The sequence below is a fragment of the Chiloscyllium plagiosum genome, unplaced genomic scaffold (assembly GCF_037043375.1).
Source record: "Chiloscyllium plagiosum isolate Xiang-an unplaced genomic scaffold, Cpla_swu_hap1 HiC_scaffold_1, whole genome shotgun sequence".
Classification (NCBI taxonomy): Eukaryota; Metazoa; Chordata; class Chondrichthyes; order Orectolobiformes; family Hemiscylliidae; genus Chiloscyllium; species Chiloscyllium plagiosum.
The window spans coordinates 95660706-95688057 of record NW_028270139.1 but is presented as its reverse complement, the minus strand read 5'-3'; the positions used below and the strand labels follow the sequence as shown (position 1 = coordinate 95688057).

Sequence of the window (27352 nt, the reverse complement as noted above, 5' to 3'; positions counted from 1 at the left end):
AGAGCAGAGATGTACTGCTGAGGCTGTATGAGGCTCTACCATATTTCGAATATGGTAGGTAGTTCTGGGCCCCATAATCGAGGAAGGACGTGCTGGCATTGGAGGGAGTCCAGAGGAAGTTTAGAAGAATGATCCTGAGGATGAAGGGCTTGTCATATGTGGAGCAATTGAGGACACTGAGTCTTGATGGAATTTAGAAAGATAAGGAGGATCTCATTGAAACTTACAGAATACGGAGAGGCCTCAATAGACTGAATATGGAGCTGTTCCCCTAGTAGGAGGGAATAGGACCCTGAGAGTGAAGAGAGGATCCTTTAGAACTGAAATGAGGAGGAATTTCTTCAGCCAGAGGGTGGTGAACCTATGGAACTCACTGCCACAAAAGGCTGTGGACGCCAAACCATTGAATGCATTTAAGACAGACAAAGATAGATTCTTGATTGCTAAGGGATTCAAGAGTTACTGGGAGAAGACAGGAGAATGGGGTTGAGCAACATATCAGCCATGATCGAATGATGGAGCAGACTTGATGGGCCAAATGTAGGACCCATTTGATTGATGTTGTGTCCTCTTAGTCTATAACTATACTCAAAGTAACACTATATACTTCTGCAGCTGCTGAGATAATAGGCATAGTATCTGTGGAATGCAACTGCTAAGTTGAGTAATGTTCACCAAAATATTATGCTATCTTTATTTTGCAGCCTTGCTGCAAGCAGTAACCCTGACTTTAGGGGCAGTTCAGCAATATATAATGGTCCTTCTGACATAGACATCATGGAGGCATCATAAGAGCAGTATTTTTGTAGCTTATTGACAAATATGGAATTGACATTATGTGATGTCATTGAAAAATGTTAAAACAAGCTTTTTAAAATCATATAAAGAGAGGTGGTAATTGTTTAAGTTTCAAGTTCAAATACTTATCAGCTGTCCTAGTAATTTTTTCCCTCTCTGGCACTGCATTCAATTGTTTTATTCTCTTTCATACAAATGTAATTTGATAGGTTCCTCCAATTAAAAATACGATTGAGATGCATGGTGTTATTATAAAATCCATATATTCTTGCTGTGTACTACACAATGTATAATCACTTCAAATATGCCCACTCATTCTTATTATATGGATGTTAGCTAATAAAATAATTCAAGATTATTCTCCAACAGAAATCAAGAGGAGGCTCCACTATTCAGTGGCCCAGATTGATGTTCTCAAAACAAATTCATGTCCTGCTATTGCAAGTGGGAACTTAAAACTGGATTATAAACAGGAATTAAACAAAGAAGTATCAGTAATGGAACCATTGGATTGTTATAAAAACTAACTGATTCAAAAACTTACCTTTTGGAAAGGAAGCCTGGAGCCCCTACACAGCTCCTACTGTTATATCTTAACAGTACTCACAAATGGCTTAGCAACCCACACTGTAATAAACTGCCAAATAAGAATAAAACCAGACAGCCCACTTGGCATTGACCTAGGCACACTTTTCCCAGTTAACCTTGGAAATACCTTCTTCACAAACTTCTGTCAAAATTATGAGACGGTACGTTCCCATAGACTAGTCAAGCAACAGGCTGCCTGACAAGGTCTCACTTCTGAGACATGCCTTACAGCCTATATCCTAAATTCCTTCCTCACCGTCCCCGAGAATGTACTCTCCTACCTTCAGGACTGAACCACCAGAAGTATCACCCCCACAGACGTGCATAAGCAGTAGGGAGTGGCCACAGACATCTTTAAGACCATAAGATATAGCAGCAGAATTAGGCTATTCAGCCCGTCAGGTCTGTTCCACCATTCAATCATAGCTGATATGTTTCTCAATCTGGTTTTCCTATTTTCTCCCCACAGTAATGCCTTACTAATCAAGAACTATCTATCTCTGACTTAAATCCACTTGGCCTTCACAGCCTTCTGTGGCAACTGCCCTCTTAAGACTGACTCCAGGCCTAATGAAGTTCCCTGGCATCAGGTCAAACATGGGCAAGCAAACATCCCGCTGATTACCACGATATCCCCACCAGCTAAAGAAACAGTGCTGCTCCATGTTCAAATCCATTTTTTGAGGTAGAACTGAAAGTAGCAAAGACAAAGCTCTACACCAGATAGGAGATTTCAATAACCATCCAAAACTATTCTTAGTAGCCCCATTACTGATCAAATTGGCCAGTTCCTGAAGGACATAACAAGGGCCTATAACAAGTGACAAGAGAACCAGAAAGAGCAGAAAATAAACGCGCAACCAACGACAAATTCTCTTAGACTGCTTAAGTATTCTTATCGAGATGGAATTAGATCCAATCCAAGAACTCAAAACTGGGCATCCATGAGACAATGTGGACCAATAGCACAAGTGTATTTCACCATAATTTGTATCCTCTTGGCCAAACAGGTTTCTCACTCTACCATTAACATCAAACTATGCACTGATTGAGAACTGTAGGATAGAATGCCAGGCATGCCAGTAATAGACAAAACAAAAAAGATTCAAATGTGACCAGGCTACAGGACGTGTCATAGGCCCTGTCTTGCAGTTATGTCCCTCAATGGTACAACTTTGAGGGAAGTATACGAGCAGACAGACCTCTGGATTCACATGCATGATCCTCTGAAAGTGACCAAGCGAGTTGGAACAGTTATTATGAAGGCTTAGACGATCCTTGGGTTTATAAATACAAGCATACAGTCCAAAAGCAAGATGATGCCACACCTCTACACATCATTGACGAGACCACATTTGGAATTCTGTGTTCAGTTCTGAGAACTTTATTTATGGAAGGATGTTAAAGCCCTGGAGAGCGTGCAGAGATCATTTACTAGAACAATATCAAAAATGAGGGATTTTAGACACAAGGAAAGTTTAGAAAAATTTGGCTTATTCTCCTTGGAGCAGAGAAGATGAAGAGGTAACTTATTGAGGTGTTCAAAATTATGAACAATTTTAACAAGTTAAAGGAGGATATTCTGTGTCTACTAGTTTATATATGTCTAGAACTAGGATCTCAAGACGCTCAGCATTAGAGTTGGAGTAAGATAAGGAGAAACTTCTTTACTTTGAGTTGTTCGGATTTGAAATTTGTTCCCTGGGAGAGTGGTGGAGGCAGATTCCAGAGGAGGTTTCAAAACAGAGCTGGATATATATTTGAAAGTGAAAGAGGACTATGGAGATAGGGCTGGGGAATGGGACTAGCTGGGCAGCTCTTTCAGGAGCTGGTACAGACACGATGCACCAAATGGCCTCCTACTGAACTGTAAAACTATGATTCTGTCCTTGTTTTCAATATGCTAACTTTATTCTGCGTTTAATATCCTCAGGTCCCAGACACTCCCTCAAGGGGAAACATCTACCTTGTCAATTCTCCTAAGAATCTTGGAGATTTCAATAAAGTGCTCTCTCATTCTTCTAAATTTCAATGAGTTCAGGCCCAAAATATTCTACCTGCCCTCATAATACAGTCCTTTCATACCTGGTATCAACCTAAAAGAACCTTCTCTGGACTGCCTCCAATGACAGTATCTCTTTCCTTCAGTTACAGGATGAAAACTGTTCATAATATTCCAGCTGTTGTCTGACTAGTGCCTTGTATAGTTTGAGCAAAACCTCCCTACTTTTATACTCCATTCTCTTTGAATGGAAGTCCAATAGTCCATTTATTTTCCCTATTACCCACTAAACTTGGATGTTAACTGTCCAGCCACAACAGCCCAAAGTGAAATGGACAGCACAACATCATAGCACCACCTGTTATATGACACTTAGATACAGTCAACATATTAATCTTGAAGGCTGCCACAGGATTTTGTTGAGCACATGGTGAAGAACTATGGACAAGAATCACAGAATTGTAATAGTACAAAAGGAGGCCTAGACTTAGTGCAAAACCCCTGCCTTTTCTCAGTGACCCTTTACATTGTTTCAAGGTGAGAATTATACATGCCTTTTTGAATGAATCAATTGACCATGCCTTCACCACACTCTAGGACGTTCCATATCCTAACCGCTCGCTATGAAAAAGTACAGTGCAAGAACTCAACTAGGACTTGGAAAAGATGACATATGGGGCATCACCGTTAGGCATACAGATCAAGATGTTCATTGACTAGCCTGTCAGACAATATCCTGTGAAGGACCACGGTGGAGGCCGGCTCCAACTTGCCAAGAGGAATGGCATGAATCATACCTTCTTTACCACCTCTGCTCCATCTTTCTGCTGCCTTGCAAAAGCAAAATCACAGCAACTGTAACGCTCATATCTGTTGTGCTCTTCATGTGGACAAGTCATCTACTTGTCTATATACCGCATAGTGATATATTGTTATGAATACATTTATATTTAGGGAATATGAGAAACAAAAAGTTAAAAGGTCAAAGAAAATTGTAAACTGTCTGCTACTTAATGAAAATGCAAGTAATTTGAGAGAAGAGTCCAGTAAAGGTTTTAAATGAGAGAGGTGCATTTCATGACTCTTAATTGTGGGATAAACAGATATGGACAAGCCCTAAGCTCTGTGCTGTGCCTAGAAATAGCCTCTGGACTGAAGTTACGATGTGTTTTCACAGACCTTGCTGTGGTTGTTAATGCAGGAGTTTGCAGCAAAAAAGCAGAGCTTTCTTGCTCTCTTACACACACACACACACACACACACACACACACACACACACACACCAAAATCACTCAGTGAAGCCTGATAACATTTCAAACATCAGGATTCCTAATTGTTCCCATCCCTTCCTGAAATCTGGTCTAAAGATCTTTCACCATTCTGTGACTGTCAGCAACTTAATCTTGGTTGCAGGAAATTGAAGGAACTATAATAAAGAAATCAGAAACATAGAACATGCAAAATAAGTGCAGGAGTAGGCCATTCAGCCCCTTAAGCCTGCACCACCATTCAACACGATCATGCAATCTCAGTATCCCATTCCTGCCCTCTCCCCAGACCCCTTGAGCTGCGAGGGCCACGTTCAGCTCCCTCTTGAATATATCTAATGAACTGGCCGCATCACTTTCCTGTGGAAGAGAATTCCACAGGTTCACAACTCTCTGAGTGAAGAAATTCTTCCTCATCTCGGTCCTGAATTCTGAGGCTGTGACTCCATGTTCTGGACTGCCCCAACATCAGGAATATTCTTCCCGCATCAAGCCTATCCAGTCCCATCAGGATTTTATATGTTTCTAGGAGAGCACCCTCTCATTCTTCTAAATTCCAGCGAACACAAGCCCAGTCAATCCAGCCTTCCTCATATGTCAGCCAACCCATTCTATATTTTGAATTCATACTTCGGACCCATAGGGGTGCTATTCCTTTTTTTTCAAACACATAGTATCTGTGGAGCTGAGTTGTCTTGTCTGTATGAACATAGGAATTCAGATATAAGAATTTATTTTTACTTCTGAAAAAGTAGCTTAGCTGTTAATCATTTTGCCACTTGTTTAAAGAATAAATCTTGCTTAAAATAAATTATCTATTTTTAAGTTCATGAAAGAAGCCTGGTGAAATTTTTTCTACTCTGGAAGGTAATACAAAATTGAGACAAGCAGACTCATTTTGGTGAATTACTAACACATTTTCATTTCTGGTTCAGCTCATTACCAGCGTGATCCTCTCTCAGTATAACAATGACAATAAACTTTGGCAAATGGATTAAAAAAACTTCAAAAATGCTTCTGAAAATTTTCAGACGTTTTTCAACAGGAAAAGGAGATAAATTTCATTTAACTTCAACACGAATCTCTGGTCTTTTAATTAACACCATTCCAGGCCCCATCTTGCTGCTTCAGAGCACTTTTCACAGGAGAGGGCAATCTAGGTACAGTAGCACCTCGACATACGAACGACTCCGTTCATGAACAAATCAGTTTACAAACAGGATTGTACGTAAAATTTTGCTTCAACATACGTACGAAATTCAAGGTACGAATGAAGGGACAAACGCAAAAAGCCCGTGTGTGACCATGTGGTTTCATTGTTCTGCTTTGCTACGCGCTTGTTGAACGCAAAAGCTCTTGGGCCCCGCGTAATCTCATTCAGTTCGTCTTTGGCGCGTGCGCTGTGAACAGCTGTCCAAGCATTCTTACGCTATCCGAACAATGGGAAAAATTGATTCAGTTCACAAACTTTTTAGTTCGCGAACCGGGTCCCGGAACGGATTAAGTTCGTAAGTCGAGGCGCGACAGTATTACCAAGACCTGATTTATCCAAACTTGGATTCCTAGCATCATATTAGCAATTTAGATAATGTACCATCAGGAGGGTGCAGGTTCAATGTATTCAGACATATGCCAGAAAAGCAGGTGTGTGTACCTGGACCCAGGAGAATACTGCACAAGCTACACAGACAACAGCTCAGACAACTTGCACCCCCACATCCCAGGAGACACTACTATAAAATTGTCACCCACTAATCTCTTAAGTACAAATGATGCCAGCCCCCATTACTCAATCGGTAACATCATCTGAGTCACAAAGGCAAATCCTGCTCTTTATAGCCTCAGGCACAAACACCAGGCTGACACACAGTGCATATTCAGAGGTGCCATAATTCAGATGAGAAGTTAAACCAAGGGCCCATCTGTAGTGAAGAAAATCCCATGGCAATATTTCAAAGAACAGCAGGGAAAATCTCCTCAGTGTGCTGGAAAATATTTACCCTTCAATCCAACAACAGAGGAACAGATTATCTGATTATTACCACATTATGTTTGTTGGGCCTGACTGAGTGCAAATTGGTAACCATGACTCTGACAATACATCAGTGATTACAGTTCCAGAAATACTCATTCAGCTGAAATACACTTTGGATACCTGGAAATTGTGAAGAGTCTGTTGTGGCGCAGTGATGTTATCCTATTTCTGGGCCAGGAGGCCTGGGTTCAAGTCCCACCTGCTCCCAAACTGTGTTATAACAAATCTGAGAAGGTTGATTCACAATGTCCACCTGGAAGTTGTAAGAACGGCTATGTAATTGCAATTTTATTCCTACAATCTTTCTAAGCCTGGTGGTCTCAGCCTCAGTTTTTTTTTAAGTAAAAATCTACTCCCTAACCAATTCCCATCTATTTTTTAAAGAACAAAGAACAGCACAGCACTGGAACATACCCTTCGGCCCACCAAGCCTGCGCTGACATATGATAGCTTTCTAAACCAAAAACTCTATGCTGTCCATATCTTTTATCCATTGCCTATTCATGTATTTGTCAAGATGCCTCTTAAACTTAGTGATTGTATTTGGTTCTACCACCTCCCCTGGCAGCGCACTTACGTTCCTCACTGTAAAACACTTGGCTCTCACACCTCCTTCAAACTTTCCCTTTTGCCTTCAACCTATGTCCCCGAGTAATTGACACTTCTGTCCTGGGAAAAAGGCTCCATGAATCCATTCCATCCACGCCTCTCATTTTTGTAAACTTTGATCAGATTGCTCCTCAGCCTCCAATATTCAGATGAAAACAAACCAAGTTTGTCCAATCTCTTCTCACAGTTAATATCCTCCAATATACCATCCTGAAACTGTTTCTGTACTCCCTCCAAAGCCTCCACATCCTTCTCGTAGTATGGCGACCAGAACTGTACACAATATTCTAAATGTGGCCTAACTAAAGTTCTATGCAGTTGCAACATGACTTGCCAATTTTTATACTCTATGTCCCGACCAATGATGGCAAGCATGCTATTTGTCTTCTTGACCACCTTATCCACTTGTGTTGCCACTTTCAGGATATGTACACTAGATCCTTCTGTTGTTAATGCTTGTAAGGGTTCTGCCACTTACTGAATACTTCCGTCCTGCATTACACCTTCCAAAATACATCACCTCACATTTGTCCAGATTAAATTCCATCTGCCTTTTCTCTGCCCAAGGCTCCAGCCTAGCACCACTGGTCACAGATCTCCAGCTCCTCCTACCACTATTATGTACTACTTAGTCTTCTATGACTAAGCTAGTTCTTTATCCATCTTACCAACTAACCACAGGTCCCATGTGACTTCACCTTCTGCATCAGCATGCCATGAGAGACTTTGACAAAGACTTTGCTAAAGTCCATGTAGACAACATCCATTGCCCTGCCCTAATCAAGCATCTTTGTCACTTTCTAAAAAACTCAAATCAAGTTTGAGACACAAGACACAATCTCATCCACACAAAGCCATGCTGCCTATCATTAATAAATCCATATTTTGCCAAATGTGAATAATTCCTGCCCCTAAGAATCTTCTCCAATACTTTCCTTACCACTGCTGTGAGGCTCACTGGCCTGTAATTTCCTGAACTATCTCTGTTGTCCTTCTTTAACAAAGGAACAACATTAGTTACAGGAGAAGACTGGAGAATAACTAAAGAGAATACAAAAGATTTTTTACAAGACTGCAGCAATTTCCTTCCTCAGCATGCTGGGATAGAACCCATCTGGTCTTCGGACATTTCTACCTTAATGCTTTTCTAAACACCCAACACCTTTTTTTAACATCTACATGCCCTAGAATACCAACATACCCCTGTCTAGAGTCACCATCCACTATGTCCTCCATCTATGTGAATAATGAATACATTGCATTAGTACAGTAAACATCTGGGTCATTAGCCCCCAGTTCTGTTTGCAATTCAAGAGGCTGCCAATCTCATACAGTTCCTGTAAAGTGCCTGGGACCAAAACCCTCCAGGACGCAGCAGTCATAAAGTTTGTTAATTCCCTAGACAGACTAATGGATTGCTTATTGATTAGCCATCAAGGGAGACAACTTCAAAGCCAGGATTGAATGCATTTTAACCATCTTCTGTCTCATTGCCTGGTGCCACCAAAAACCATATTTCACCTTCAAAAAAAATTTATAAAAGGGCAATTTTATCCTTCCAAAACATTTATCTGAAAACATGGTTAAAATTAAATCCAGGAACATAAAACCTATTTTCATGAACTTAAGTCACAAAGAGGTTGAACATTTTGACATTGCATTTTCAAAGTTGGGCTTGTGCCAATGGCTTAAGCATTTCCTTCCTTGACATACAAGGAATCTGCAATTTCGCATCTGATTTTGACAAGTGATAAGACCCGAAAGGATGTCATGATCAGAATCAGCAATTGCAATCCAATCCAGTCAGCTGTGGAAGACTGGAAAGACAGATAGTTCTGAAAGCTGAACTCCATTTGACAAAGAAACTGATGATACTAGTCATCTTATATATTTGGAAGATGTAATGGATAATGAAAAGCACTGTAATGCAGATTAAAACAGAATGATGTTATTTTGTTAGCCCCAGAATCCTCAACACCATGAAGAAACTGGGAAAAAACAGCAAGCACTGGACTGACAGCTGGTGGAATTAAAGCTGACTGTAGGGCAAATTTGTAGAATCTTTAAACGTGGATTTAGCAGCTCATATACTCGAACAGAACCTATATCGCACCAATTTATATATACACGTGCACAGTCAATAAATTAGAACGCGGTTAAGTAAAATAAACTTGTTTTTAAATTAAACTAATCTACAGTTAATAATAATGCATGCAAACAATTGTGTATTTGAGACCACATTCACTTCACATTTAATATTTTAAAAATATCATGAAGCACAAATGAATGCCGTACAAAACTCAATATCCTAACTCCATGCTGTCCTCTTGATGACAAACTGATGAGGATGCTGGGTTAACCTGCTAACGGTCAGAGCAAGAGATTTGTCAATAACATGAAAACTACAGCAACTCAAGTTTTAAAGCTATCAAGCGGGCGCACAGAGGGAGGAAGTGCCGCACTGATCCATCTGATGGGACCCTGTCCTTCCCGGGAGCAGGCTTGCAGTATTCCTGAGGAGAACTACTGTTTGGGTGACTTTCCAACTTCAGAGCAGCAAGTGCTTACCTCCATGAGCTGCAGACACACATATCCCCAACATCAACAGGACGCTTCCGAACTTCCCGGAGAAGCCCATGCTTGAACCGCGGAGTTCCTTCCGACTTGCTTTACTACATTTTGTGGCCGAAAGTTTGTGTCAATCACAGCCCGGGACTCCTCAGTTCGTGCCGGATCCGCTCGGATGGCAAGCGACGTACGGCGTCAATGCGCGTCCCGCATTCCAGCTCCCCCAGCGGCTGCAGCAGCACCGCCCCCCTCATCTGCGGCTGTCTGTCAAACCGCGCCTGCTCCCTGCACGGCTACAATAGTTCCGTAGGGTCAGGTATAAAGCCAGTGCATCTCATTGTCACTACTCCTGTGTTTTATCAACTGAAGGCTCTTTGATCTGGTGGATGACGTCTGGGAAGGGTGAAAGCGAGAAAATAAGCTGCAAAATAAAAAGCACTGTGGATATATAAAAAGAAAATAAGGCGACACTCCCATCTCTCCCCTAGGACCTCAAGTGGACATTGGACCCATGGCAAAGAGATCTAGGCGAAAGTGATGACTGCAGATGCTGGAGATTAGAGTCGAAAGCACAGCAGGTCAGGCAGCATCTGAGGAGCAGGAGAATCAATGTTTCGGGCAAAAACCCTTCATCAGGCACCACTCAACAAAGTGATGCTTAACTATCAAAGCAAGAGCTTGGCAAGCGTAGATGGATATTCATTAACACAAAGAAATGACAGCCTTAGATGGATATTCAGAAATACAAAGAAATGACAATTATAAAAATTTCAAAAAAAGATAAGGGTGAATTCAATACCAATATAAAAGCTGTAGATATGTGCAACTTTTATGAATCTGAGATCTCACACTTCACAAATTCTCAAAGCACTTTATAGCAAACAAATACTTTTGAAGATTAGTAATTATCACTTAGTAACTAAATATGCAGTTGTAATTACAAACTCTGTGGAACAAAAAATCATTACAGAAGGTGTGGTGATGGGAAGGAAATGGTGGAGCAGCTTAATTAACACTGCTATTTGCTATGGAATGCAGAAGAGAACAAAGGAAGTGTTCAAAGGCTTGTGGAAAAGGAAGTCAAGTAGCAACCAATAATTGTGTGCCAGTGAAGATGTTAAATCTGATTAGTATGCATTCCAGAATTCTGATGGATGTCTGTAAAAGAAAAAAATAGAAATAATGATTTTTCAGCATTTGTTAGAAATGGGACTAATGCCAAAAGGCCAAAGACTGATAAATCTTACAACTTTTCAGCCCACCACTTGGTTCATGTGTATTTGTTGACGCCAAGTTGTAGACAATCTGTAATACATTCAGCTAAACAATGAACTGACGGAGCTGTTGGCCCCTATCATAAACCCTGCTTCCTTTCTACTAGTTTTGGCCCCAGTTCACCTGTCTTGGACAAGACTATTCATAACCTCCATACCGCATTCACCAACAGGAGCAGGCTATTTACAAACACATTGATTTAGCATTACTAACTGTTTGCAGAAGGGAGTTCCATATTTCTAACACCCTTTGTGTGAAAAAGTGTTTTCCTACTTTCACTCCTGACTGATTTTGAAACACTGCCACCAATTTTGGACTTCTCAACCTGAAGAAATACTTTCTCCTAATCTACCCAACTTTTTCCTTTTATTTATCTTGAAAACTTTGATTAAATTACCCTTAACCCTTTTCTAGTAGTGAAATCCTAGTTTATGTAATCTACTGATATAACTTCACCAATGTATTCTACATTTTCTCCAAGGTCAGTAAAACCTTATTGGGGAGAAGTAGTCTGGGTGTGAGCTCTTTGGGCTACCACTGTTTCCATTTTTTAACGATTTAGGAAGTACCTTGTTCTATGCTTTTTAAGTCCAAAGTTGATAACTTCATATCAGCTACATTAATATCCATTTGCTACACTTTTGCCTGTTTGCTTAATCTATCAAAATCTCTTTCTAATCCTACACAGCCATTCTACACAATGTCAGCTATCATTTTGTCATTGGTAGGTTTATATTTGTGGCTTCCTATCCCATCTTCGAATTATTAAGAATAACAGCGAATAGCTGAGCCACCAATGCAGATCATCTGTAAATAATATCCATGGACATTTCCCTGTCCATTACTTTAGGAACAGTTCAAACAATTCAATCCAGTTTGACAGGCTAACCTTTACAAATCCCTGCTGGCGTTCTCTGATTTCAAGATGCCCAGTCACCCTATAATTCATTATAATAATTTCCAGACTGCAGATGTTAGCCTGAATGAAATATTATTCCCTACCTCTGCTAAGAAAGTTGTCAATCAAACCACAGCCTGAGACTCTGACATCAATCCACTGAAAAAATATATATTTTGTCAAAGCTTTTCATTTTGTAATCATTAGTACAGTTCAAAGTAAATACCAATGTAAAGGGAAACATTTTTTATCAATGTATGAGAAGAAATGCTGATTTGTTGACAGTTAGATTCAGGTAAAGGTTATTGCCTAAGTTTCACAAAGCATGTGTTTCAGTTTCACTGTATGGGTGTCCTTATGATGTTGTTGCTCTTCAAAGGGACTTACATCACTCAAAATTTAAGACTCTCCCAACCACAGAATGAAATACTTACTTTTGAACAAGCCAAAAGAGAGTATTAAAGAACGTATTTTCCCACATAGTCCAGCTCTGAAGAAGAGTCATCCCAGACTTGAGACATTACAGTTTCTGTTTCACTCTCCACAGATAGTGTCAGACCTGTTAAGTTTCTTCATCATCCTCTGTGTTTGTTCCCGATTTACAGCATCTGCATTACTTTGCTTTGTTTGGGTGTTTCATTCACTGCTGCTTATCTTCCAGATATGCTGACCTTAAAGAAGCTCCACTCTTCTCTTCTATGGGATTTCTATTATAATCTTTTGTCTTGTTCAAAAGAATGAAATGAACCCATTTTACAGCACCTTTCAGTTCTGAAAAAGAGTCAGATCAGCCTCAAAATGGCCACTTCCATGCTTGATGAATGCTGATTACCTTAACAAGTTTCTTGGCTTTGTTTCTGCACCAAAAGGCAAACTAAGAACTATGTACTGTGACTGTAAGCTCTGGCTGAGGGAATATTCTGCAAAAAGGTAAGACATGGCAGAAGTGAGGGATTCTGATTCAGCAACCGAGGATTCCTAAGTTGCTCCCTTGTCAAAGTATGCTCGCAGCAACGTTTTAATAGAAGGTGCTCGTGTGCTCTAAAGTACAGCATTGACGTATAGGTTCATGGTGTAAATAGATTAAAGACGAGCCATGGGGATGTGGTGATATTTGTATGTATTATATGCCAAGGTCTGTAGAGTAGAATAGTTTATAGAATAGAATATTATTTTATTGTCACATGTACTCCATTGTAGGAGTACAGAGAAAGGCTTTTGCAATGTCTGCCTCTTATGGCGACATCTTAGATACAAATTCCTGGGTAGAATTCTTGCGTACAGCAGAAGAATAAAAGTAGTTGCATTACTTACAGAGTTGAAAGCTAAGTTAAAAATAGGACATCGTTAAAGGGTTGACACTACAATAAGGTAGTAAATTTCAAATAGACACTACAGTGTGACAGCTCAGCACAGGGCCTCTGCACGTGGTCTGGCCACCCATGCCAGACCCCAGACACCGCTCCTGGTCCAAGTTCCAGCCCACTGCATACCAGCACTCACCTGCTCCAAGGAATGTGCCAGAACTGCCTCCCCCACACCGTTCTCCACCAGGACTCGCCTGTGCGCTGCTCCAGGACTGCTTTCATGCTGCTCTGGGGCTCACAGCTCAGGTGCTGTTCCAGGGCTCACTGCTCACTGTTCTGGGCCTCGCAGCCCACGCACTGCACAAGGGCTCACTGCTCACTGTGTTCCAGGTCTCATAACTCATGAACTGTTCTAGGGCTTGTTGCTCCGGGGATTTGCTGCCAGCGCTTGCCACTGTACCAGTGTTCAGCTCTGGTGCTAATCGAATGACAAGAAGGAAAAAAGAGAGAAAAGAAGGAACTAGAAAAGGTGGAGTAGAGGAACTCCAGTAGAAGAAATCCAAATGTCCTGCTTTCTCTCCACACCTAGTAGAAGCATCCTACTCTGCCACCATCTTGGCATGATGTGCATGCAGTTTCTGTTCATAGAGTGTACCCTGAGATGTTGGTGCCATCTGTCCAAGATGGCGGTCCAGGGGAGCATGTGGCGACTTGGATCAGAGCTGGAGTCACTCTGATTTTCACATTGTCTATTCTTGGAGTCCAGTTTCTACGTGATGCATGGGAGAATTTTTTTTATTTCAAAAATATACTTTATTCATAAAATTATTTTGATATCTATACAATTGGTGATGCCATACATATGTATATATTCCATTTCTTTACATGCAGAGATAGGAATTAATCATTCGTATGTACAAGTCTGGACATTGACCATCCAGGTATTTTGCTGAGGCATCAGCGGGCCCAATTACTGGGTGATCCCCGCTGTTCTTCTTAGGCAGGCAGACCTTACACGGTGGTCTCTCCCCCACCGCACTTGGCAGCAGCTGCCCCAAGCTTCAGCGCGTCCCTCAGCACGTGGTCCTGGACCTTGGAATGTGCCTGTCTGCAACACTCAGTCGGGGTCAACTCCTTCAGCTGGAAGATCAACAGGTTTCGGACAGATCAAAGAGCGTCTTGGACTGAGTTGATGATCCTCCAGACACAGTTGATGTGCATCCCGGGGAACAGACCATAGAGCACAGAGTCCTACGTCACGGCGCTGCTCAGGACGAACCTCGACAAACACCATTGCATTCCTCTGCAGACTTCCTTTGCAAAGGAGGTGTGTGACAGTCTCGTCCCCACCTAGATATTAATGAGTTGAGATTAAGTAGTAATGAGGTGTTAATACATACTAATTTGTGGAAATTGGTCTCTCATCACTCAGTAGCATGAATCTCATCTCGCCATTCAACACTTGGTTAGAAATTGGAACTTTTATTTTTGACATTGAGAAGTTCCTCGCTGACTATCTCACCTGATTTTCCCAGCTTTCTCACCATGGTCCATGTGGCTCAGGGTTTGGGAAGACTCCCCCAGCCCCTCCTTAGTTTTACTATAACATGGGATGCCTGTCACAGTTAGTGAACAGTGAAATTACCTGAAGAATAAAAGGTGTGGAGGGAAAGCAGAACATTTGGATTTTAAAATCAACATAAACCAGGCCAAATTAGTTTAAAGAAGGGCTGAGTGATGTCTAAATACATAAAATAAATTTCCAAAACCATGCTGTTTTGGAAGTAATTATTGACTTTGCAATGAATGAATAGATATGAATATTCTATTGGTTTGAGACTGTTGGTTTTTGGTTGTTGTCTGCTTACGTTTTAAGCAAGTTGCAGACAACTCTGACTAGAACGTTATGAATGAATTTGCCCAGGTGTCCCACAATCCCAAAGCTGTCAAATCAATACAAATACAAACCGGTACCAAAGCAAAACATTCCACTTTATTAGGAACAAAATTACAATAATCTTTAATACTAAACAGACTATCCTTAACAAAACAGACTTTGCTGGAAAAGCTCAGCAAGTCTGGCACTATCTGTACGGAGAAATCAGACTTAACGCTTCAGGTCCGGTGACCCTTACCGGGTGATATCCCTAATCGTATTTGGCCCCTTATGATTACAATACTTCCCAAGTCTCTTGTAAATGTACAGTTGCTGTCTCTGTGGCTCTGATTCTGGGTCTGCGAAACTGCTTTCTTCGACTCTCTCTCTCTCTCTCTCTCTGTCTCGCTCTCTCTCGCTCTCTCTTTCTCGCTCTCTCTCTTTCTCTGTCTCTCTGGATGGTCAGTTGGTCTCTCCTTCATGCCATGCTGGTCTCCTCAGAAGGCCTCAGATGATTCCAAGGGTGGATCCAAGAGAGGGGTCTGAAGGTGAACCCTATTTTTATACCTTTTAGGTGGTTTTCTGGAACTTTCTGGCCAATCAATGAGATACAATTAATAGTTTGAAACTGGAGTCAGTCATTTAGATGGCATGCCACTGTCAGTTTCTGTGTGTAGCAGGACCTGGTACTTTTCTATCTGGGTTGTCCTTTGTTTAGTGCATAAGTTGTTGGGGGTGTCTGTGCTGAATAATTGTTCAATTGCTGAATAATTAGCATTACATTATGCTAATGTCGTTAGCACCTAGCTACTGTATTTGCACTTTGTCTGGTGTGTGGGTTTTTGTGGTTTCAGAGTCTCACTTGGCCAATGTACCAATCATCCCTTGCTGTTTGGGAGGAAGTGAGGACTGCAGATGCTGAAGATCAGAGTCAAAATCTGTGTTGCTGGAAAAGCACAGCTGGTTAGGCAGCACCCGAGGAGCAGGAGAGTCGACATTTTGAGCATAAACTCTTCATCAGGAATGTGTGTGTTATGTGGGGAGGTGGAGGGGGAGCACCAAGGGGGCTAAGAGATAAAATAGGAAGAGGGTGGGACTGGGGGGGGTGCATAGGTAGCTCGGAATGCGATAGGTAGATGAAGGGGGGGGGGGGGTAGTGATGGTAATTGGTCGGAGTGGAGGGTGGAGCAGTTAGGTAGGAAGGAAGATGGACAGGTAGGACAGTTTAAGAGGGCGGTGCCGGGGTTTGAGGGTTGGATCTGGGATAAGGTGGGGGGAGGGGATATGAGGAAACTGGTGAAATAAACATTGATTCCATGTGGTTGGAGGGTCCCAAGGTGGAAGATGGGGTGTTCTTCCTCACCAGTCATTGGGTGGCTAGGATTTGGCGGTGGTGGAGGCCCAGGATTCGCATGTCCTTGGTAGAGTGTGAGGGAAAGTTGAAGTAGTCAGCCATAGGGTGGTGGGTTTGTTTGGTGCCTGTTTGGCCAAGTTAGTAATCTATCTGCGTGTTAGCAGCCAAGCTGGTACATGCTATATTCTAGATGCATCATGTTTCTATGCCATAAAAAGTCTACCTTTTCAAATCACTGTTGGAATCAAGCTCTGACTATTCGATATGGTGTTAATCTCATTCTATTTGTCATCTCAAACCATCAAACTCTGTGAACTCCTTCTTGGGGGCCAAATTTTTATAGGGAGCAGAAGATATTGGAACAGAATTGTCCCCTTTGGCCCATCCAGTCTGCTCCACATTCGATCATGTTTCTCAACCCCATTCTCCTGCCTTCTTTCCATAACCTTTGATTCTCTTACCAATCAAGAACCTATCTCACTCCATCTTAAATGCACTCAATGACTTGTCCTCCACAGCTATCTGCAGGAATGAGTTCCTCAAATTCATCCACTGGCTGAAGAAATTCCTCGTCATTTCAATTCTAAAGAGTCATTCACCCTGAGGCTATGCCTTAGGTCCTAATCTCTCTTACTATTGGAAACATCTTCTCTACATTCACTCTATCTGGGCCTCTCAGTATTCTGAGCTGAAAATGTGTTGCTGGAAAAGCGCAGCAGGCCAGGCAGCATCCAAGGAACAAGAGATTCGACGCCTCGGGCACAAGCCCCTCGCGTCGATTCTCCTGCTCCTTGGATGCTGCCTGGCCTGCTGCGCTTTTCCAGCAACACATTTTCAGCTCTGATCTCCAGCATCTGCAGCCCTCACTTTCTCCTCTCACTATTCTGTAAGTTTCAATCAGAACTACCTCCATCCTTCTAAATTCCCTTATGTACAGTTCCCGAGTCCTGGTACAGCACTTTCCCTTACTCCCACCTTACTGTCCAAGATGCCAGACATACTTTCCAGGGAACAGTAATTTATTTAAACTTCTTTCAATCTAGTCAACTGTATTTACTGCTCAAACAGGTGGCCTACAAGTTAACGTTGGAGAATTCTGAACTAGGATTCTTCAGTCCTGTTGAGTTTCAAATTTCTGAAGCTTTTCCCCAATCAGAAAATAGTCTATGCCTCTCTTCTTCGTACCAAGGTGCATGACCTCATAATGTCCCCCATTGTATTCAATCTGCCGCTTCTTTACTGACCTTCTGAGCCTGTCCAAGTCATCGGGCAGTCTCCCCACTTTTTTATGTCTAGCTGACCCTCCACCTGTCTGTGTGTCATCTGTAAATGTAACAACAATGTCCTCAGTTCCTTCATCCAGATTGTTCATGTATAAAATGAATAGAACAGGGTGAATGTAACCAACTCAGGCAAATGTTGCCAAAGTACAAATTCTGAAAGTCCTGTCCTGAGCTTGGCTCATCCAATTTTAAGACATAAGAATTAGAAGTAGCCTTTATCATTGGGGGTTATGTGGAAGCAGGCTTTAGTTTGCTCATATCTGGTTTTTGAATACAGGTTTGTTTGTTGTTGCCATAGTCTTACCAGACCACAGTGTCTGCTCTTTTATTAGAGAGAAGTGACTGGTGGTGATTTAATCTGTGGGCCACCAGAATTCAGGCTAGGGAAGAGGTTGAGAAGGAGAGTCCTTCATGGTAACCTCAAACTGGTGATAGGAATTGAGCCCACACTGTTGGCATCATATTGCTCTATAAACCAATGATCCAGCCAACTGAGCTAAACCGACAGGTAAACAGTAAAAAATGCAACTAACTTCAAACAGATGCAATCGTCATTAGTGAGCTTCACAGAACACTACTCCTCATTTGATCAAAAGATCTAAAGGTGCCAGAATCATTTGGAGAAGTGAAGTATCCTTGTAAAGGAATACAGGATCTTTTTGGCCACTGTACTTTAGGAATTGTCACGTCCTTTTTGAGAATGTGATAGATAGGCATGTGCATAAATAGTGAATAAAGTATTCAAACTATCAAATTGTAGAGTCATTTAAATCCCCAAGATCCTCAAATTGCAAAAAAAGTCTGTGTTGACTGTTTACAATTTCGCTACCTGTCTGTTTACACAAGCCTGAGGTGCTATCATTATAGGATTAGTGGTACATGACTGATTCCAACACCTATCATTATCACAGTGGGAGGCTTGGCGAGTCAAGTATTTGATATGGGGGAAAGAATACAAATATGTATTTTCATAAGCAGTTAAGGCCCAGAAAGCACAAATATCAACAATGGTATTGATATTTTGATAATACTTGTGGCCTGAATTCTGATCTAGACCCCTCCCTGATGGCAGAGACTGCTGATATTCAGGTTTCTTGCACTGCTCCCCAATGGCATCATAGGAGCAGGGAATGATCCATGAAGGCATCAGGAGCAAACTTATTAAACTAAACTAAACCTGTATGAAGATTACACATGTAATGTTCATGTACATTAGTTTTAATGGGATTCCTCTGATAGGATTGTAAGTGTAATGATTTCAGTCTCTTTAATGAGATTTTAACACTAATAATTAATTAATGTAGTTGTTTTGTCATTGCTAACCCAATTAGTTCTACTTATTTCTTTAAATTATGCAAAGTTATTAAAAGATTGGCTATGTAACTTGCTGATAAAGTACTGATAGCAGGACTTTGTAGTCAAGAAGACGTGTCAAAATTTTAGAAACAAAAACAGGAACATATTTCTTGCTGCACCCCTTAATATGGGACCCAAAACTGCTCACAATATTCCGAATGCTGTCAGACCAGAGCATTCAACAGCTCAGCAGTACATCTCTGCTCTTGTTTGCAGGTCATCTTGAAATGAATGCTAGCATTGCAATTTCCTTCATAACTGCATGTTAACTTTAAGAGAATCCTGAACTAGGATTCCCAAATGCCTTTGTGTTTCTGGTTTCCAAAATCTTTCTTGATTTAGAAAATAGTTGACGTCTTTATTCTTCCCACCAAATTGCATACCTCACAAATTCCCACATTGTATTCAATCTGCCACTGCTTTGCCACTCACCTAGCATGCCTAGGTCCTTCTGCAGCCTGTCTGCTTGTTCAGTACTACCTGTCCCTCCACTTATCTTTGCATCATCTGCAAATTTACATAGTGAGTAGTTGTGGTCCCAACACTGACCCCTGTGAAACTCCACTAGTCATTGACTGTTATTCTGACAATCACCCTTTTAACCCCAGTCGCTGCCTTCTGCCTGTCAGCCAATCTTCTATTCATACCTTCCCTCTCACACCATAGGCTCTTATCTTATGTAGCAGCCTCCTGTGCAGCATCTTATCAAAGGCCTTCTGGAATCCAAATTGATCACATTCATTGACTCTCTTTTGTCCAACTTGCGTGTACCCTTAAAGAATTTTAACAGATTTGTCAGGCAAGTAGTGTATACCTGGCATTGTTTTTGGCATGTTATTCTACACTCTACATTCAACCAAGGTTGACTATATGGCTTGATGGGATGGAGAATGAAGGAGAAGCTGAACCATGGGTTTACAGATTCTGGGAGAGTACAATTGTTTTGTTGATGACCGAAAGGATCTCAATGACGTCTTTCTTGATCTACTGGATTTGTTTGTAATTGATCCCTTTTAGCACAGAAGTAGTACCACACAACAGAGGATACCTTTAGTGTCAAGGGAATTTGGTCTCTGTGACTGCGCACTGATCACTGTTGGTATGAATGAGTAGATGATGTTCTATTTATCATTTGCTGTAAGTCTGATATGACAGCTATGTCTTTCATGAATCCTAGGATTCTCTGGAAAGCCAGGGAAGAGATTGCCGAGATTTTGGCTTTGAACTTCATGCTGTAATTTTCTATAGGAATAGTGCCAGAAGACTGGAGGATAGAAAATATTGTTCCCTTAGTCAAGAATGGGAGTAGAGACAACCCTGGAAATTATCGACCTTACTTTCATTGTGGGCAAAGTGTTGGAAAGGGTTATAAGAGATAAGATTTATAATCATCTAGAAAGCAATACGTTGATAAGGGATGGTCAACACAGTTTTGTGAAGGGTAGGTTGTGCCTCACAAACCTTATTGAGTTCTTTGAAAAGGTGACCAAACAGGTGGATGAGGACAAAGCGGTTGATGTGGTGTATATGAATTTCAGTAAGACACGGTAGGCTATTGCACAAAATATGGAGGCATGGGATTTAGGGTGATTTAGCGGTTTGGATCAGAAATTGGCTAGCTTAAAGAAGACAGAGAGTGGTGGTTAATAGGAAATATTCATCCTGGAGTTCAGTTACTAGTGGGGAACCACAAGGATCTGGTTTGGGTCCACTGTTGTTTTGTCATTTTTATAAATGACTTAGATGAGGGCATAGAAGGATGGGTTAGTAAATTTGCGGATGACACCAAGTTTGGTAAAGTTTTGGATAGTGACGAAGGATGTTGTAGGTTACAGAGAGACATAGATAAGATGCAGAGCTGGCAAATAGCATTTAATGCAGAAAATTGTGAGGTGATTCATTTTGGAAGGAGTAACAGGAATGCAGAGTACTGGGCTAATGGTAAGATTCTTGGTAGTGTAGATGAGCAGATGGATCTCGGTGTCCAGGTACATAGATCCCTGAAAGTTACCACCCAGGTTAATAGGGTTGTTAAGAAGGCATATGGTGTGTTAGCTTTTATTGGTAGAGGGACTGAGTTTCAGAACCATGAGGTCATGCTGCAGCTGTACATAACTTTGATGTGGCCGCACTTGGAGTATTGTGTACAGTTCTGGTCACCGCATTATAGGAAAGATGTGGAAGCTTTGTAAAGGGTTCAGAGGAGATTTGCTAGGATGTTGCCCAGTATAGAGGGAAGGTCTTACGAGAAAAGGCTGAGGGAATTGAGGCTGTTTTTGTTAGAGAGAAGATGGTTGAGAGGTGACTTAATTGAGACCTATAAGATAATCAGAGGGTTAGATAGGTTGGACAATGAGAGTCTTTTTCCTCAGATGACAATGGCTAGCACGAGGGGACATAACTTTAAATTGAGGGATGATAGATAAAGGACAGATGTCAGAGGCAGTTTCTTTACTGAGAGAATAGTAGGGGTGTGGAATGCACTGCCTGCAACAGTAGTAGACAGGCCAACTTTAAGGGCATTTAAATGGTCATTGGATAGGCATATGGGCAGAGTGGAATAGTGTAGGTTAGATGGGCTTCAAGATTGGCTTCATAGGTCTGTGCAATATCAAGGGCCTAAGGGCCTGTACTGCACTATAATGTTCTATGTTCTATGAATCATCTGGCTTGATAATTAGCAGTACCTTGGTGATGGACATTCATAGCCTTCAATTCAGAATTCATCCTGTGTCCTACTAATCTCAGCATTTCTTCCAAATGGTGTTCAATGCAAAAGTATACCAAACTGATTATTTGAGGAAGTGCAATAATCACTAAGAGATTTCTTTGGCTATGTTTTCCCTAAAGCCATGAGATTTCATTCAATTTAAAGTCATTGCGGGGTTTCCATGTCTTGGATACCTGTCTATATCCCACTGTCCTTGTCTCTCATGGCTCTCTCACACTGAGGCAGGATCACTAGGGATGGTGACAGAGATGTTTGCTGATGAAAACGGTTCTATATCAGACTGTTACAAATTCAAAGTATTCTAATTTCTGGAAATCTGAAATTAATGCTAAGATTGCTGGAAGCAATCAGCAAATTGGGCAAAATCTGAGGAGAGAGAAACCAAGTTAGTGTTTCGGATCAACAGTCTTTAATCAAAACTGTTGGTTATTGCATGTCTAATATATTGCTAATTTGTAAACTTTGATACCTGTTCCAGGGTGTTAGGTAGGAGAGTTTCAGTGTGACTGAAACACTGCTTGCACTGAGACTCGGTGATTCATCTTGTTTCTGAATTTTGTACAAGTTCTCCTTGTGGTAGATTAGAGGGTTGGGAAAAGGTTAGCTATGTTGTTCTGTGTTACCACTCTGAAAGTTGAAGTGGAGTCCAGTAATCGAGGGGAACATGTGGCTGTTGGAGAAGGGTTGGTGATAGTGGTGGGGGGTAGAGGGTGGGAGACTGAGAAATCAATTTGTAATATAACGGAATGGGTTTGTGCTGAAGCATTTATGAGCTATGTTTATACAATTGACTTAAATTATACTTGTGTAGTACCATTCATGACACCATTCACCAGTTATCCCAAGTTACTTCACAGCCAGATATGTACATATGAAGGGTACAGTTACAGTTGGAATGTAAGCAACATAGCAACAATTTACATCCAGCAAGCTCCCACAGATAGCAATGTGGTAATGAAAACATAATTTGTTTTCAAGACACTGATTTGAGGGTTAAATATTACCATGAATGGGAAATGTACTGATGTGGTTGAAATATCACTGGAGTAATAATTCAGACACCCAGACAAATGCTGTAGGGGCAAGGATTCAAATTCCGCTTGCTTGTTGGTCGAAACTAAATTCCATTGAAATCTGCCATACAAACCAGCTCAGTGCTGGTGTTGTAAGATTTGGGTTGACTTTAATTTATTGTAAGACTCAGTCATTTACAATTATGGATAAAGCATTAATTTTCAATTAATTGCTTGGGAAACCAGTTCGTGACACTGGGTAACCAAGTGCTGGTGTCTTATTCTGTTGATTCAAAATTTTCTTCTGTCTTTGTTTTTCCTTCTTGCGCATCAAGTCACCAAGAATTACCATTCAGTAAACCTTGTTAGCACTGACCTCTGTATGATCATAGTGTAACAAAGTCCAATGGTCGAATAGCTTTCACAGATGACTAGGACTGTACAACAAGATAGGTTAATTCAACATTACATATCTATAAATAGGAACTAGAAATTCTTGGGAAAATTGCATCAGATAGACTGAATGCAGTGTGTTTTTGAAGTTTGCAATTGTCTTTGCTAAGAGTAATTATCTACCTCAAGATAGACTGAAGTGCATACATAATCCAGAAACAGATTCTTAAATTAAAAATGCAAATATAAATGTTATATATCTAAATATAAATGTTAAATGCAAATATAATAGGAGCAATATAGAATTTGATCCAGGTGGATAAATAGCCCTATATCAGAAAATCAGTGTATTGACCATAAAGGAATTCAAAAAGCCCTGCATCAAGAAAGTCCATGAGTGAAATCACATGGCTTTAAATGGTCAATTGTTATTCACTCTATTCAGAAAGATAGGAACAATAACACTCTCACCTGTTAACTTATCTTTTCATTTCAATAGAATACACCAAGCATTGCAGAGTAATTCTCCAAGCCAGGATATTACCGTCAGATTCAAGAGCAGATGCATTTTGTAAGGTCATCCTTTTGTTTGTTCAGCTCCATAAGGGAGAGATTGTCACATAACAGATTGTTGGATTGGTTGTTCCTAGCTCAGCATGACTACCGAGAATGTTCTATTTTTGAAGAGCATTTTATAGTATGAGTGCAAACTCTAATTTTGTTTATATCTTTAGTATGCATTTGATGTTTGTGTCCCATTTTGTTACAATGAGGATCAACTATTTTTAATCCTAGCAAAATAGTCTTTTCAAATGATGAACAATTTACCTTTGTATGGAGTTATTTTGCACTGCACATTCCATGGGACAATACCTTACATTCCATTCCAAAGAAGAAATGAATTGAAGCTTTGCAGTTGGGGAATATCAAATTGAATTTAAACTAAAATGAAGTGATTATTTGTAAACTGGTTATTTTTGCTCAGTTGACAGCTTAATTGGTGGTTGGCTAAAAGATCATTCTTTGGTTGAGTGGCAAATATGAGATTATGACATTTTTTAACACTAAAATTATACAGTGCAGCACTCTCCTTCTCAATCTCTCCCATTGCATGAGGTGTAGTGACCCTCAGGCTAAGCCACAACCAGTGAGAGAGCAGTCCTGTGGTCTGGTAAGACTACAATGACTTTACCTTTTTAACCATTAGATTAGATTCCCTACAGTATGGGGACAGGCCCAACAAGTCCATACCGGCCTTCCGAAGAGGTTGCCAACCCACCCAGACCCATTCCCATACATTTACACCTGACTAATGCACCTAACACTATGGGCAATTTTGCGTAGCCAATTCACCTGGCCTGCACATCTTTTGGATTGTGGGAGGAAACCGGAGCACACAGACACAGGTAGAATGTGCAAACTCCAAACAGGCAGTCGCCTGAGGCAGGGATCGAGCGTGGGTCCCTGGCACTGTGAGGCAACAGTGCTAACCAATGAGCCACTGTGCTGCCCATTTGCTGTGTATGCATAAAGATATAATAAATCAATGTGTGGTGAGCTGGATGAAATGAAGAAATTATGGAGTGCCCTGATGTTTGTTTGTGACAAACAACCATTAATGTATCACTTCAGTGAACAATCGAAAGCTAGCCTATTGGTCAGAATGTTTAGAGATTAAACAGCTCAAGTTAGATAAAGCCTGACTCGTTTGATCATGATTCGTTCATACCCTCCAACAGAGGAATTAAATCTTCTTTCTTTTGATTTCACTTAAATACAGACTCTTAATTCTTTATCTCTTCACTTAAAGCTTTGAAGTCTATTCATATCCAGAAAGCTTCCTCCGAACTGAATAGGATACGTTAAAGGTGTATGGAAACTCATTCTCAGGCTCTTTCGTCTACATCATTACATTATTTCGCATTCCTTACTTTATTGATCTGATCATTTTACACCTTCTGATCATCAGAAAAGTTGTTAAATATATTATTGATTCTTCTCTAAACACAGGGGGGTCTGCATTTTTGAAATGTCTGACTTACGAATATGATCTGATACAGGGATGTAATTTTTAAAGATCTGACATATGATTGTTTTCTTGGACTTACAAATGGCTATTTTATATTTTCCTGCATTGTGTTCCAAACTGCATACAAATCAGCTTGTGAATAGACTCAAGAATGGAATCCATTTCCAACTCAGGTACAAACATTGGCTGTGTCAGCATAGAACTGAAATATCACCAGGAGAGGGAGACATAATATTTGCATTTCAAATAGAATGGATCACTACATTTATTTTCTGCTTTATTTCTCATTGTACTTAATCACCCTTTCTTCATTTGTGTTGATTTTGTCATCAGTATTTAAATGTTTCAAGTCAGTTGCTAATGTACAATAGTTGGCATTACTTGCTGTTTTCTAAATTCTGTCATGGGACTGTCTTCTTCATCCTCTGTCCCTAAGGATGAGTTGCTACCACTCGGGGTGAGGGTGAGGATAGGAGGAAGGTTTCGGCAGTGGCTGAATATTCTAGTCCTGGAGTTCTAGGGCAGGTAGCGTTTGAAGAAGCATGTGGGTAGGACACACTAGTTTCGACACACTTGTCTGCTTACACTTGGCCCCCACATACTCAGTCCCTAATGCTCAAAGTGATTGGTGCTGTGTGAATGCTTCTTCTCTAGTTTCTGTGTTCTAGAGCAAGCAATCCCCACATGTCGGTGAGAATGTTGTGTTCTTGAGATGTGAGCATTGCTGGTAAGGTCACCCATCCCTAATTACTCTTGAAACTATGATTGTGAGTGCCATTTTGAACCACTGCAGTTCATTTGGTGCGGTACACCGACTGTGGTAATAGGGAAGGACCTTCCAAGGTTATGACCCAGGAAGAATGAATGAGTGCTAATATATTTCCTAGTCAGGATGATGTGCAACTTGGAGAGGAAATTGGAAATGGTGCTGTAATCAGATACTGGCTGCCCCTTGTTGTTCTTGTTAGTTGGGGTCATTGGGGTTTGGAAGATGTTGTTGATGAAGCTTCAGTGAGCTACTGCTGTGATTCTCATAAGCACCATAGCCTGTAATGTGACAGTCATAGAGGGACTGAATATTTAAGGAGATGGATTTGATGCCAGTCTGGTGGGTCGATTTGCATGGATGGTGTTGATTTTCTTGAGTGTTGTTTCAAGCTCCTCCAGACAAGTGCAGTGTATTTCATCGCACTCAGACTTATACCTTTCGGAAATCTTCACTGCAATATTCCCAGCCTCTGACTTTCTGTTATAAACAGAGTATTTATGGAATTAGCTGTAATCATTTTCAAAGATGCAATAATTATGCTAAGAAAATAAATCCCCTTTCTTTTCAATGAGGAAACAATCTTGATATCAGATATGTAACTTTTAATTGTACTTGACACAAAAGCTAACTAAATTCAGCTCTTTGTTTTTGTAAAAACACAGAATTCTGCTAATTCTTAGATAAATTCCATTGAAATTTCAATATTTCTGTAATTTGTTTGCTCTTTTACACTGGAATGGAGACAGTGTCATTTTTGTTTGCGAGAAATGACACTCACAAAATGGACAGAAGTGTAGAATGAGAATGACAAACTGATTCTGGCTGATTGAAATCTTAACTCCACCACTTGTCATTAATCCAAAATGATTATTGAATGCAATGATAATTTCAGTCTTGAAAATTTTTGTTGATTCAGTGTATTTGACATTTCCTCATAGATGCTTAGAACTCTTCAGCACACCATTTACAAAGTCCCTCTGCCCTTTTGTTCAACAAACTAGCTTGTCATGCTAGAGAGAGAAATAAGGAGCACCCACACAAGATGAAGGATGTCTTCATTGGGAAACCTTCTCTACGCCATCTTGCCAAGACCTGCTGAAGTCCCAAGCCCATTGGCAATTGACAGGACAGCTCTGAAACAGAAGATGCCTTCTCACTTTTGCATTCTCAAACATCAGTGAAGGTATTGGCTTCCATACC

The 27352-nt window shown here is 40.8% G+C and overlaps 1 protein-coding gene across 1 annotated transcript in view; it reads right to left on the bottom strand.

The window, feature by feature from the left end:
* LOC122549171 (chondroitin sulfate proteoglycan 4) overlaps positions 1-10010 on the bottom strand; it is a 109344-nt gene extending 99334 nt beyond the window's left edge. Inside the window, exon 1 of the mRNA XM_043688541.2 lies at positions 9869-10010. Coding sequence (XP_043544476.2) covers positions 9869-9938 — 70 coding nt within the window. The 5' untranslated portion in view covers positions 9939-10010. The remainder of the gene's footprint in view (positions 1-9868) is intronic.
* Between the last annotated feature and the right edge of the window lie 17342 nt (positions 10011-27352).